The sequence below is a fragment of the Pristis pectinata genome, chromosome 16 (assembly GCF_009764475.1).
Source record: "Pristis pectinata isolate sPriPec2 chromosome 16, sPriPec2.1.pri, whole genome shotgun sequence".
Lineage (NCBI taxonomy): Eukaryota > Metazoa > Chordata > Chondrichthyes > Rhinopristiformes > Pristidae > Pristis > Pristis pectinata.
The window spans coordinates 33,908,192-33,922,789 of NC_067420.1; the positions used below are offsets into that span (position 1 = coordinate 33,908,192).

General features: G+C 38.6%; 1 protein-coding gene across 1 annotated transcript in view; it reads left to right on the top strand.

Annotated features, from left to right (window-relative positions):
- taf4a (TAF4A RNA polymerase II, TATA box binding protein (TBP)-associated factor) overlaps window positions 1-14,598 on the top strand; it is a 66,161-nt gene that overhangs the window by 49,093 nt on the left and 2,470 nt on the right. The window contains exons 8-14 of the mRNA XM_052031224.1: window positions 42-180; window positions 5,280-5,406; window positions 6,182-6,351; window positions 7,014-7,144; window positions 8,367-8,492; window positions 9,768-9,824; window positions 10,230-10,355. Of these exons, the coding sequence (XP_051887184.1) occupies window positions 42-180; window positions 5,280-5,406; window positions 6,182-6,351; window positions 7,014-7,144; window positions 8,367-8,492; window positions 9,768-9,824; window positions 10,230-10,355 (876 nt within the window). The remainder of the gene's footprint in view (window positions 1-41; window positions 181-5,279; window positions 5,407-6,181; window positions 6,352-7,013; window positions 7,145-8,366; window positions 8,493-9,767; window positions 9,825-10,229; window positions 10,356-14,598) is intronic.

The following is a 14,598-nucleotide window of genomic DNA, read 5'->3' on the forward strand; positions in this document are numbered from 1 at the left end:
AGTTTCATGCTTATATATTTTATATTTGTGTGCCTCTTCAGGTTTTCCAACAGCAGCAAGGAACACTGGCCAGACCACAGGTGACTCTGACACAAACACCCATGGTTACACTTAGACAACCTCAGAATCGCATCATGTTAACTGCACCTTCACAGGTGCAGTTGAAGCAACTTCAGACAGGTAAACCCAAATATTATTAAACCTCCTAAAATAGAAGGTTAAATGTACAAAATAATTACTTGTACAAAATAATTAAATTTGGATTCTGTTGCTCAATACTGTTTTTTGCTGAAGGAAACTCCTTCTGAAGTCAATAATTGAATAAATCTTGTTCTTCAAAGAAACCCTTTCAAATTGGTAAATTCAGTTGTGAAAAGCACTTGCAGACGGATAACTGGTGCAATGTCAAAAAAAAAAATCAATTTGTTTAATGAGTTTCATGTGGAATCAAACTATTGTGTACTCTTCAGGAGAAAGGCTAGCATAAGTTGGACCAAGGCTCCCAGATGTACTTCATTCCCCATTTTAAAATATTGCATTTTGTCGTAAACAAAGAAGAATTTTAGCCAATGTGGGAAGCAGTGAAGTAGAGTTGGTTTCAACATGGAAGTTTCTTTGCAGTATGTGGAGAGGAGATGGGAACTGGTGCCCTACATCAAAAATGTCAGTCTGTTGTAATTATAGTGCAGCCAGTTTGCAGAACCGGTATCTCTTAAAAAATACTGATTTACAGTGAAAACGTATGATACAGGAAGTACCTGCTCTTATAAAGCCTCCAAAATTAATCACTTTAAACTAAGGCCAACACAAGCTGCATGTTGATAGTGCCCAGTCCAACTGTCATTAGGAAAGAAACCTCTCAAACACTTAAGAATACATTAGAAATAAGAGCATGGAGTAGAAAGTTCAGCTCCTTGAGCCTGTTCCCAGCATTCAGTGAAATTGTGGCTCATCTTCAACCTCGATTCCACAATGCTCTTTCTCCCTCAATTCTCTCAAATGTTCAAATATCTGTTCATTTTAGTTTTGAATGTACTTAGAAGTCTGAGCACAACAGCTCTCCAGGTAGAGAGTTTCAGTGATTCACAAACCTAACCTGGCAGAATTACTTAAAAAGGAACAGTTAATTTAGGTAGCTATATTGAACTTGGTAACAAGCAAACTCCTTTTTAGCAAGTCCAGCCCCGGCCTTCAATGATGTCCCCCAGCGTGGGGGAAGATGATTCCTTGCACACTGTAGATGCAACAGTCTTGATTTTACTGAACCCAGAGAATAATTTGATCTTAATAGTAATTTATGTTGCATCCATTTTAAAAAATCTTTTTGGAGGTCGTCAGAAGTCCTCATTGGACAGAAATCAAATACTACAGGAGTTAGAAATCTAAAATGAAAAGACAAATTGCTGGAAAACTCAGCAGGTCATCTAGCATCTTTGTAAAGAGAAACCAGTTTAACATTTCAGGTAGATAATTGACATGAATTGATGACCTGAAAAACATTAGATCTCTCGAGATTCTGCCTGACGAGAGACCAGCAATTTTCCCTTCATAAGATAAATGGTATAATAATCCTGATTTTATTCAATCAAGCCTCAAAGGTTGTTGGCCTTAAAACAATAGTGGTTTCATTAACATAAGACTAGCCTAGATCTTCCAAAATAAAATGACAGAAGCTTCAAAATTACCAAGTAAAAGGAAATCATTCTGATGAATGAAATTGAATTAAAAGATGGTGTTTTCACGTTGTTAATCTCTCTCTCTCTCTCTCTCTCTCTCTCTCTCTCTCTCCCTCTCCCTCTCCCTCTCCCTCTCCCTCTCCCTCTCTCTCTCTCTCTCTCTCTCTCTCTCTCCCTCCCTCTCTCTCTCTCTGAATTCGGGAGTAGTACATAAAAAAGAAATTTGATGTAAATAAAAGTGTGTATAAAGGGACAGTGTCATTTGAAAATTTATCCCAATTTTTGCACAGTATTAACATGTATTCAACGAAAAGTAAAAAAGACGAAGTCAGGAAATACTAAAGATAAAAGACTAATTATACCTCTTTACCTAAACCTGACGGTAGTGTACATAAAAACACAGGAGTAGACCATTCAGCCCCTCGTACCTGCTTTGCCATTTAACAAGATTATGACTGATTTTCTTACCTCAAGCCTTTGTCCTGACCTGTCTCCATATCCCTCGATTCTCGTAAAATCCAAAAATCAGTCCATCTCTATTTTGAATGAAATCATTCATCAAGCCCCCACAGCCCTGCAGGATAGAGAATTCCAAAGATTCACCACCTTTTGAGTAAAGAAACTTCTTCAAATTCCCATACTGAGTGGGCTGCTCTTTATTTTCAAATTGTAACTCCAACTTCTAGACTCCTCAGTGAGGCGGAACATACTCTCTGTATCACTCTGAACCTTCTGAGAATTTCACACAATTCAGAGGTTATCTCTCGTTCTTCTAAGCTCTAAAGGATAGAGGCCTCACCTTCTCACTATCTCCTCATAGACAGACCTGCTATCCCATGAACCAATCTGTGAGTCTTTATTATTTAACAAGGATATCCTTTTTTTAAGGTAAGACCACCATAATTGCACACAGTACCTCAGGTCCAGTCTCACAAAGGCCCTATATAAATTGTAGTAAGACACTTTTTTTTATCCTTGTACTGAAATCCTCTTGCAACAAAGGCCAACTCCCCTATTGCATTCATAACTCTCTGTTGCACCTACATACTTTCAGTGACTTGTGCATAGGTTACCATTTTAAAAATACTTAGCATTTCTGTTTCTGTTACTGAAATGGATAAACTCACATTTTTTTCACACTGTGTGTAGAATGCCATGTGGCTTATCCATATCCTTTTGCAACCTTATCATTTCTCATATTCCACTTAATTAGTGTCATCGGCAACCCAGCAAATGTTACATTCAGTTCACTTGGCCAAATCATTGATGTAGATTACAAAAAGTTGGGACCCAAAGCACCAATCCCTGTGGTCCACCACTGCTCATAGCCTGCCAACAGGAGAAGGACCAATTTATTCCTTTTTACTGTTTAGTAACATAGAAATTATTTTAGCATGATGCTTAGATCATACGTTCTCTACTGAATAAAGTGCCTTATCCACTTCCTTCTGCATTGTCTAATTTTACTTGAAGCAGTTTGTTCCCACACACAATCAACTCACCAAATCCAAGGGTGAGGATCCATCTTTGGCCCTCTCCTCTTCCTCATTTACATGCTGGCCAGTAGTGATTAGAAATGGGATCAGTGCCTATTATCAACCTGGACAACTAGCCTTGGAAAGACCACATAGTTTTCTCCAGCTAAACACTGAGAGGAAATAATGAACAGACGCAAGTGATACTACCCTCCTGACCACCTCAGTCATTTGTTGAACTGCACTGTTGATGGTCTATTCAACGTCATACCTTGTTCATCATAACCAACACTTAGTTCCAAGGCTGTTACATAATAACCTGCCTCCACTGTTCACTAGGTCTCTATACTCTAGATTTCAGAAAAGTGAGAGGTGACGTCATTGAAATGCACAAGGTCCTTGGAGAGCTCACCAAGGCAGATACAGGAAGGATGTTATCTAAGATGAGTGGTCTAGAGCTTGGGGTCGCATTCTCAAAACGAGAAGAAATTTCTTCACATGGAGTGGTCGATCTTTGGAAATCCTACCCTGGAGTTCTATAGAGGGCTATTCATTGTCTGCATTCAAAACAGGGATTAATAGTTTTTTCTGGATATAAGAGGAATTGAGAGATATGGGGGATAGGGGAGGAAATTGTTATTGAAGTAGGTCAGCAAGGATTTGTTGAATGGCAGAGTAGACTCAAGGGGCTGAATGGTCTGTTCCTGCTCTGGTTTATAATGTTTATTTGTTCACAAGCCGTATGTCATGGAACTCATTCACATCATGTTGAGAGTCATTTATTGTAATATTCTTGTCCAGCCTTTCATTTACAATTTTTATCCCATTCCCATGTTGTTCTGCTCTTATTTTACCCTGCTATCCCAGAGTGTGGTACCATTGTGATTAAATTGCAGGACCAGTAATCCATCCTGTTCCAGCATTAAATAATTCAAATGTGATCGTTTACCTCCTTTACTAACCCCACATCACTTGATTTCCTTAACATCTTAAAATCTGAGACTGGATAATCTGAAATGAAAAGCCAGTATCAGAAATGGCGGTTGTGAAAGTAATGAATTAAAACTCATTTCGCCTACTTGAGAAGGAAAACTGTCATTGGTGCTCAGAATGGCCCGTGAGCCTGACCCACAGCAATGTAATGTACTCTTAATTAGCACCTGAAATGGTCTAGCAAGTCACATGGTTCAAAAATAATAAGAAACATCGGCCTTGAAGCAATACCAGAACCTGCAAAATTTAAAAAAAAAAATTTCATCACTGACCCTTGCCCCTAATTCCACATTATCTCAGATTTAAATTTTTGTATGTCACTTCTCCATGGTTTCTCCAAACTCTGACTCCGGCTTCTTGTGATTCACCCTACCTCGTCTTATCCCTCTACCCCACAATTCACAGCCATGATTTCCCCACTGTGGAATTCCCTCCCTAAACCCTTCTGTCTCATCAAGTCTCTATCTTTGAGAATACTTTAAAATCCATCTCCTTGATTGAGATTTTAGTTACTTTTGATATATCAGTGATATTTATTTTGAGATATGGCCCTGTAAACCCTTTTAGCACATATTATTTTACATTAAAGATAATGGAGTGGAAATCACTGTTTTATTGTGTCCTTTAAACATGCACTGCAGGATGTCAGGGGAACTGAATTTCAGATGTGGAGTTGAATGCACTAAATATTACCACACCATATGATACAGAACAGATCTTGACCTCACTAATACAAGTTATTAATTTTGATTGCCAAAGTGACCCTAAGTCATTTTGCACAATCATTCCCCTATTATACAACTGTACATTGCAATGCCTAAATAGGTTCTTTTATAACTGAAGTAATGCTTTGGCATATTGAGGAACTTCTTTTATAAATGCAAGATAATATTTCGAAAATGTACCCAGTTTAATATTGGGTTGAATGATAGAAATGTCCTTTGCTGCCACAATAATGTTGTAGTATTCGTCCTCAAACATCTTACGCATGATAGTTAGTTGAACAAAGTGGTGTGTGCATTTGAATCTATGAATTAGACATACAGCAATTTTTAGCCTATTTAAGTATGTGACCATTGGGGATGTAAAAAGTTGATTAATGAAGTATTTAACTAAGTTCTCCATAATTTTACAGTTCCTGTTATGAAACAGACAGTGGTGCCAGGAAGTAAAGCCGGTTTGACTTATTCTGTCCAGACTTCAGTTGTACAAAAAAACAAGCTTAAAGAAGCAGCAGCAGCAGCGGCAGGTGGTTCTTTCAGGTGAGATGTTTGAGCATAAGCTCACAAAGACAATGATGGTTAAGGATGGAAAACAGTGATACCAAAATCTCTATGTTTATTTTTAAATTAGGCTTGATATGGACACTTAACCAGCTCCAGGTAAATATTTATCAAGACAACAATAATGACAATGTTCCTTTAAAACCAACCTCTGTTCTTTGACATGATTTATTTTAACAAAGTTCTTCTTACTTCAGAATCCTGGACATTCATCAAGTTACCTAATTGGAACTTGAGAGCGCATTGAAACATTGTACCCATTTGCTCAACTTAGGTTGGACTTTGTGGCGGGATAATAGATCATAAATAATGGTCTCTGTTTAACTCTCCTGGGAAGAACTGGGAACACCTTGCACTGAGCACATTGTGAGGCGTTTCCCAATATGAAGAGCAAACAGGCTTCTTCTTTGTTTGTAAGTTGTTGCAATGCTGGCAAGGCCAAATTCATTGCCCCATCCCTAATTGCCTTGAAAAAGCATGTTGGGCCTTTTTGAACTCCTGCAGAGTCTGATGATGGTGCTGGGTAGAGAATTACCTACATGTGCCTTTCACTGACAGTAGACTGATTTTTGTGAACAGGTTGCTTGTGCTATTGACCAAGGACAGTCCAAATAGGCATTTTTTCCTTCTATTCGTAACTATATTTTTGACAAATCTATTTGTCTTGATCCAGTTTTAAATTAGCATTTGAGATTTTGAAAACTGCAGGCTACCTCTAATAATGACATTTATGTATACTTTTGAAATGTTCTAGGGATGATGATGATATTAATGATGTGGCATCCATGGCTGGAGTTAATCTCTCTGAAGAAAGTGCACGAATTTTGGCAACAAATTCAGAATTGGTGGGCACTCTGACAAGATCATGTAAAGATGAAGCATTCCTGTTTGCTGCTCCATTGCACAGAAGAATGTTAGAAATAGGTAAAGAAATACCTAATCATTTTTTTTAGGATGGATGCGTTCTAATGCAAACTTTGAAAGAACCAAATGAACTAGAGAATCTTAAAACATAAGCGCCTGTAAAACTTCTAGAAGTATCTGTAAGCAAAATGCTTGACATGGCATTTAAAAACAAGTGGAAAAATAAAAATACTACTGCCCAGAATTGGAATTGCAGCTGAAGTTGCATCTTTATCAGCTACCGGTGTTGTCCAGTAAGAGTTGCTAACTAAGCACAGGGGTAACTACAGCAACACCATTTTAACCACATACACTAATAGTAGAGAGAATGTCTTGGATACAATCGAAATGAAGGTAGATGTATTTCACATATATATTTACATAACAAACATCTATCATGTTTTAAAGAAAATAAAATATTCAGCCATCTAAAAGTACTGCCTATCATCTTGCATGAACATAAAAGTCTAAAGTATATACATGTGTAGACATAAATATAGCATTGTGATCACATTCCTAATATCATCCATTGCATTTTTTAAAAAAATATACTAATCAGAAATGTAATTAACCATATTTGGACCCAGTTATCTACATGGAACTAGAGATTAATACATTGGACAATACTGATATTAAGAAGATTAACTTTTCTAAAATATCACTTCAATTTTTTTTGGAAACAGGCAAGAAACATGGAATTACCGACGTTCATCCTGATGTAGTAAATTTTGTGTCACATGCCACCCAACAGAGATTACAAACACTTGTAGAAAAGATATCGGAAGTTGCACAACAAAGAAACATCACATATAAGGTGAGTGTAGAATTACTTATGGTTTTGCTTGACCCAGCCTCATTTTTTAAAAAAATGCGAGTCCACTTTTATCAATTCTTACAACTAAAGGTAAATGCACTCGTTCCCTTTTTCACGTTACACCAATGGTAAACAATCTTTTGTTAAAAGAATCCTTACATTGAGCCCTCTGCCTTTTCTGATAATATCAGTAGATGTCAGTAATATTCTGAAACCTCACAAAAGTGGGAAATGAGATAATCAGTGGTGGCAGGAAATTTCACAAAGGAAGTACAGCAAGCCAGATCCTCACTTCACCTAATACCAAAGATGCACATTTTAGCAACCATTACATCCTTGGAGTGAGTAGCAGAAAGTCTAGCTAATCATTTCCACTCCCAACCTCAGACAAAGTGAAGCCACTTTTAGCACTTGACAGTCTATTCAGTACAAATGGAAAACTAAAATTTGTGTGATTGTATTGCAAGTCAATACATTTTGAAAGATTTATTTGGTGGAATGTTCAAACTTTCATTCAAGTTTTTAAGATAAAGTGGTAGGTTGCACTAAACCTAAATGACAAATAATACTATATTTTTAAAAAACGATATGAAAAATGCTAGAAATGCTCTGCAGACCAGGCAACATCTGCTGGGAGAGAAGCAGAAGCGGTGGTTTCAGGTCATTGGCCTTTGATCAGAAGGTTTATCAGCCCAAAATATTACCACTGTCCCTCTCACTTTTGCTGCCTGGCCACATGAGTATTTCCAACAGCTAATTACAAAACTACACAGTCACAAAATGCAAAATATTTTACTTTTGTATAAACCTAGGTTCAATCCACTTAACAAAATGAGGCTGAGAATGAGAAACCAATTAAATATTTGAAGGATTTTGTTGTTAGTAGTCATCATTAATGTGTAAAATACTTTTTTGTGTATTTGGATTAAGTACCGAGTTTATAGCAGTTTTGTTACTTCATTTATTATTAACGAGGAGAGTATTAGTTACTGGGGTAGGAAGGTGATGAACCGAACATTTTACCCCTCACCCAGCACCGCTGGACAAGTTACCTGTAGTTTTGATATGTTAAGTGGTTTAGAATATTGCCGTTCACAAATTTGCATAAAGAAAGAAACTCTCGATGGGACAGACTCTTTTATTTATCAAGGTTTATATGTAGAAGTTTTCTTTTCACCACTACTGCAAACAACAAATAATTTTGATTACCTTTTGACTTCAGGAGGATGACAGGTACGAACAGTTAAGTGATGTAAGGTCACAGCTCAAGTTCTTTGAACAACTGGATCAAATAGAAAAACAGAGAAAAGATGAACAAGAAAGGGAAATTCTAATGCGAGCAGCAAAGGTAGGCCGCAGGTTGTATATTTTAAATTGGTAGTATAGAGTAACGCTATTATAGCGCCAGCAAACCAGGTTCAATTTCACCGCTGTCTGTAAGGAGTTTGTACATTCTCCCTGTGTCTGTGTGGGTTTCCTCCCACATTCCAAAGACGTACAGGTTAGGAGCTGTGGGTTTGCTATGTTGGCGCTGGAAGAGTGACGACACTTGCACATTCTCAGTAACGCAAAAAGGCACATTTCACTGTGTTTCGATGTACATGTGACTAATAGGTATCTTAGAATGTGCTGTAAGTGCAATATAAGTAATATCAAACATCTTATAAATTAAATTAAATTCATGACTAGACGTTTGTTGTTCACGTGTTATAAATGTTCAATATAGTAGCAATCACTTGTACTTTTCAGTTAAACTGAATTTCAGAAGCAATCAATGGAATCATATTTTGGAACTGGTGTGCAATTATACTTTTATTTGGACATTTAGCATGTGCAACAGAGGACAAAATTTTATCCTCCAGCTCCATGAGAAACAGGAATGTGCATTTCTAATATCCAGACTTCTCATTCAATGCTAGAGCAAAGTCACTGCTGATTAAACATCAAATGCATATGCTCACTATAGGACCCATGAGTATTCGTCCACTATATACAATTGTTCTTATTCAATGAGGCTAAACAATTCTGTCACACCCCATCTAAAATTGCAGTTATGGTAAGTGTGCTTTTCAGATGAAATGCACTGCAGCCATGTTGAATTCGTATGGAGCAAGTGAATGTTAAGTGTGGAGGAATGAGTGCCATTCAAGCTGGTTGATTCTTCCTGGGTTAGATCAAGTTTCATAAATTTGATTGACACATTATCATCAACCATCGGTTATACCTCAAGAATGTTTGGGTTCTGGTTCCCTCCATCTCTGTACTGATCAATTATAGAACTGATTCTTATTACTTTTAAACCTTTATTTTTGGTGGATTACTTTGAATTATACATATGGGAAAGAAGTTGAAACCGAACAAAGCAATTCAATATGGTATTAAATAATCACTATAAGTGTCACATCCTTTGAGTCAAATCCACTTTTCAGTAAGTTGTTGCAGCTTAGACTTTAGAGTACAAAATCATTAATGTGAAGGTTGCTTTAAAAGATACAAAAGAATGTTGATTAATTGGACAGTGGTTTTAGAGGAGTTTGTAACATTATCAATCTAAACTCCAGTCTGCCTAGAACCAAATGCTATGTTCCTTTACGTTTATCATCTCCTTCCATTTCATCATCAGTCTCGCTCCAGACAAGAGGACCCTGAACAACTTAGGCTAAAACAAAAGGCCAAAGAGGTAAGAATATTATATTAGAGTAAATGTTGGTGGAGCAGTTCTTTTTATCAGCATTCACCTAAAAAAGAAATTTAAAACCCTGTGGAATATGATTTCAAAAGTGAAGTTTGCATTTCTAGCATTTGACTTAAACAGCCATAACATTACTACCAAGTGACAGTGGTGTGTTCTGATGATAGATCAAAGACATTATTGGTAAAAGTAGTGTTAATATTTGTACAATAAACTTTTTGTTTCGTAACAAATGTGAACAATTTCTAGAAGTTAAATTTCAAACTCAGTAAGACTGTTTGGGCATCTGACAAATTGTTATGATGCATGGAAACTAAGGAAGACCATTGTAATGTGGGGGACTGGAACAGCTGCACTCTTTGGTCTAAATAATTGAATCTTCTTGAATCCTAGATGCAACAACAGGAACTGGCTCAAATGAGACAGAGAGAAGCAAATTTAACTGCTTTAGCTGCCATTGGTCCCAGAAAGAAACGGAAGGTTGATTCACCAGTACCGGGGATTGGCGCTGGGGCAGAGGTATCTGCTATTTATTTATAGAAGTATAATTTGCATTTTAATGCCATTCAAAATTTTAGAATCACGTGAATTTCTCCATTGCAAGTTATGAGGGGAAAGCCTCCTCATTTTTTACAGTCAAGGATTTCGAAAGAACACAAGAAATTAAGAAATGGGAGTAGGTCATATTGAACTGCTTCAACATTCGATCAGATCCTGGCCGATCTTTTCTATAGCACTGCTTTCCTGTACTTTCCTCACCTTGAGGGAATCAAGCAATATCTAATGATGTAAGATAAGATACCCCTATTCGAACTCTCTTGAAATATAATGAATACCTGAGGGATCTTGGGGTCCAAGTTCATAGCTCCCTGAAAGTGGCTACACAGGTTGATAGGGCGGTAAATAATGCATATGGCATGCTTGCCTTCATTAGTCGAGGCACTGACTTCAAGAGTCAGGAAGTTATGCTGCAGCTTTATAAAACTTTATAGTTAGGCCACATCTGGAGTATTGCATTCAGTTCTGGTCGCCCCATTATAGGAAGGATGTCGAGGCTTTGGAGAGGGTGCAGAAGAGGTTTACCAAGAAGCTGCCTGTTTTAGAGGGCATGTGCTTGAGGATAGGTTGGACAAACTTGGGTTGTTCCCTCTGGAGTGGCAGAGGCTGAGGGGAGATCTGATAGAGGTTGATAAGATTATGAGAGGCATAGGTAGAGTAGACAGCAGTATCTTTTTCCCAGGGTTGAAATGTCTAATACCAGAAGGCATGCATTTAAGGTGATAAGGGGCAAGTTCAAAGGAGATGTGCGGGGCAAGTTGTTTTACACAGATAGTGGTGAGTGCCCAGAATGCGCTGCCTGGGGTGGTGGTGGAGGCAAATACAATAGGAGCACTCAAGAATCTCTTAGATAGGCACATGAATGTGAGGGAAATGGTAGGATGTGGACATTGTGTAGGCAGAAGGGATTAGTTGGGCATTTTATTACTAATGTAATTTGTTCGGCACAACATTGTGGGCCGAAGGGCCTGTTCCTGTGCTGTAAAATAAGATCATGGCTGATCTGGTCGTGGACTCAGATCCACCTACCTGCCTTTTCCCCATGACCCTTATTTCCCCTACTATGCAAAAATCTATCTAACTGTGTCTTAAATATACTTAATGAGGTAGTCTCTACTGCTTCCCTGGGCAGAGAATTCCACAAATTCAGTACTCTCTGCAAAAAGCAGTTTCTCCTCATCTCTGTCATAAATCTGTTCCCCCAAATCTTGAGGCTATGTCCCCTAGTTCTCATCTCACCTACCAGTGGAAACAACCTTCCTGCCTCTATCTTATCTGTCCCTTTCATCATTTTATCTGTTTCTATAAGATCCCCTCTCATTCTTCTGAATTCCAGCGACTCAATCTCTCCTCATAGGTTAACCCCCTAGTCTCCAGAATCAACCTGGTGAACCTCCTCTGCACGGCCTCCAAAGCCAGTACACCTTTCCTCAAGTAAGGAGACCAGAACCGCACACAGTACTCCAGGTGTGGTCTCACCAGTACCCTGTACAGTTGCAGCATAACCTCCCTGCTCTTAAATTCAATCCCTCTAGCAATGAAGGCCAACATTTCATTTGCCTCCTTGATAACCTGTTGCGCCTGCAAACCATCCTTTTGCAATTCATGCACAAGCACTCCCAAGTCCCTCTGCACAACAGCATGCTGCAATCTTTCACCATCTAAATAATAATCTGATCTATTTTTCCTTCCAAAGTGGATGACCTCACATTTACCAACATTGTACTCCAGCAGCCAGACCCTTGCCCACTCACTTAACCTATCTATATCTCTCTGCAGACTCTCCACATCTTACGCACAATTTGCTTTTCCACTCAATTTAGTGTCATCAGCAAACTTAGATACCCTACACTTTGTCCCCTCTTCCAAATCGTTAATGTATATCGTGAACATTTGCGTGCCCAGCACCGACCCCCGCGGCACCTCGCTCACCACTGATTGTCAACCAGAGAATCACCCATTTATCCCAACTCTCTGCCTTCTATTGGTTAACCAATCCTCTATCTGTGCTAATACATTACCCCCAACTCCATGCATCCTTATCTTATGGATAAGTCTTTTATGCAGCACCTTATCGAATGCCTTCTGGAAATCCAAGTATGCAACATCCACCTGTTCTCCTTTATCCACTGCGCTCATTATATCCTCAAAGAATTCCAGTAATTTTGTCAAACAGCATCTGCCCTTCCTGAATCCATGCTGTGTCTGCCTGATGGAACCACTTCTATCCAGATGTCTCACTACTTCTTCCTTAATGATGGCTTCAGGCATTTTCCCAAGTACAGACATTAAGCTAACTGGCCTATAGTTACCTGCCTTTTGCCTACATCCTTTTTTGAACAGTGGCGTGACATTTGCTGTCTTCCAGTCTGCCGGGACCTTCCCAGAGTCCAGAGAATTTTGATAGATTATCACAAACGCCTCCACTATAACTTTCGCCATTTCATTCAGTGCCCTGAGATGCATCCAATCAGGACCAGGGGACTTGTCTACCTTTAGACCCACTAGTTTGTTCATCACTACCTCTTTAGTGACAGCATTTGTATCGAGGTCCTCACCTCCCATCGCATCCGTAACATATCTCTTTGGCATGTTAAACGTGTCCTCCACTGAGAAGACCGACTGGAGTATTGCATTCAATCTGGGTGCCCCAATATAGGAAGGACAAGCAGGCTTTGGAGAGGGTGGAGAAGAGGTTTACCAGGATCCTGCCTGGATTAGAGGGCATGTGCTATAAGGAGAGGTTGGAATGCTTTCTATAGAGAGGCGAAGGCTAAGGGTAGACCTGCTGGAAGTTTATAAGATTGCTAAGCATTGAGGGAGAAGACAGCCAGTATCTTTTTCCTGGGGTCGAAATATCTAATACTAGAGGGCATGCATTTAGGGTGAAAGGGAGTAAGTTCAAAGGAGATGTGCGGGGCAAGTTTTTTTTACACAGAGAGTATGTGGAATGTGCTGCCCTGGGATGGCAGTAGAGGCAAATATGAAAAAGGTGTTTAAGAGGCTCTTAGCTGCGCACATGAATATGCAGAGAATGGAGGGATATGGACTTGTGTAGGCAGAAGGGACTATTTTGGTCAGGTGTTAATTCAGCTCAACATTGTGGGCCTAAGGGCCTGTTCCTGTGCTGTACTGTTCTATGTTCCAGCACCCTGAGTAGAGAACTCCAAAGCTTCACTACTCTCTCAATGAAGAAATAACTTGTTGTCTTGGTTCTGAGTGGCCAACCCCTTAGAGACTGTAACACACTGGACAGGGGAAACATCATCCCTACATCTTTCTTGTTGAGCCCCATAAAAAATCTTGTATGCCACAATCAAATCACCTCATGTTCTTCTAAACTCAATAGTATAGGTCTGTTCTTAATCTTTCCCCAAAGGACAATCCCTTCCCCTCGCCCCAGCATCAATCTAGTGAACCTTTGTTGCACTCCTTCCATCACAAGTATATCCTTCCTTGGATATGGAAACCAGATCAATACTAGTATTTCAGGTGCAGTGTCACCAGTGTCACCTCAGAGGTCCATACTCTTGCAGTTAACTCTTACAGTAAAAGCCAGTATTTTGTTTTTCCTCCTAATTGCTTGCTGTATCTGCCTGTTAGCTTTCAGTCATTCAACACTTGGTGACGTTCTTGTTGTACAGTAATGTTTAAGATGACGCTTAAAGTGTTTGTTAGACAGTTTTCCATAAAGGTAGTACCTCTAACCTTCTAAACGTGAACACACATTGATTACGTACAATACATCCAAACTCCAGTTTTGATAGGATTTCAGAATCATGGATAGAACTTCAGAAGCGTGTAAAGCTCAAATTCAATACAAGCTGATTGTAATGGGGAAAACTTCTACTACATAAGAAACAAATCAAATAGCATGATGTACCATGGTCATTTCATGCCTGAAACTCATTTCTAACTCAAATTCCTTACATTGGAAGAAGATGAATATTCTTGTATTTTATATGAATTATTTACTTCTATTAAATGAACCACCAGGTTAGTTAATATGAAGGCATTTACCTATCATGATTTTTCCATTTGTGTTATATAAGCTTTGCTATTTTCAGTGGGTGATTCAGTGCTAATCCTTGGAAGTCATAAGTATAAATCACAGTTAAATTAAAATCCTATAAAGTGAAACAGATATAAAGTTGGTCTTCTATATAAAGACCGTAAAAGAGGGTATTTTTACCTGTGAGATCTG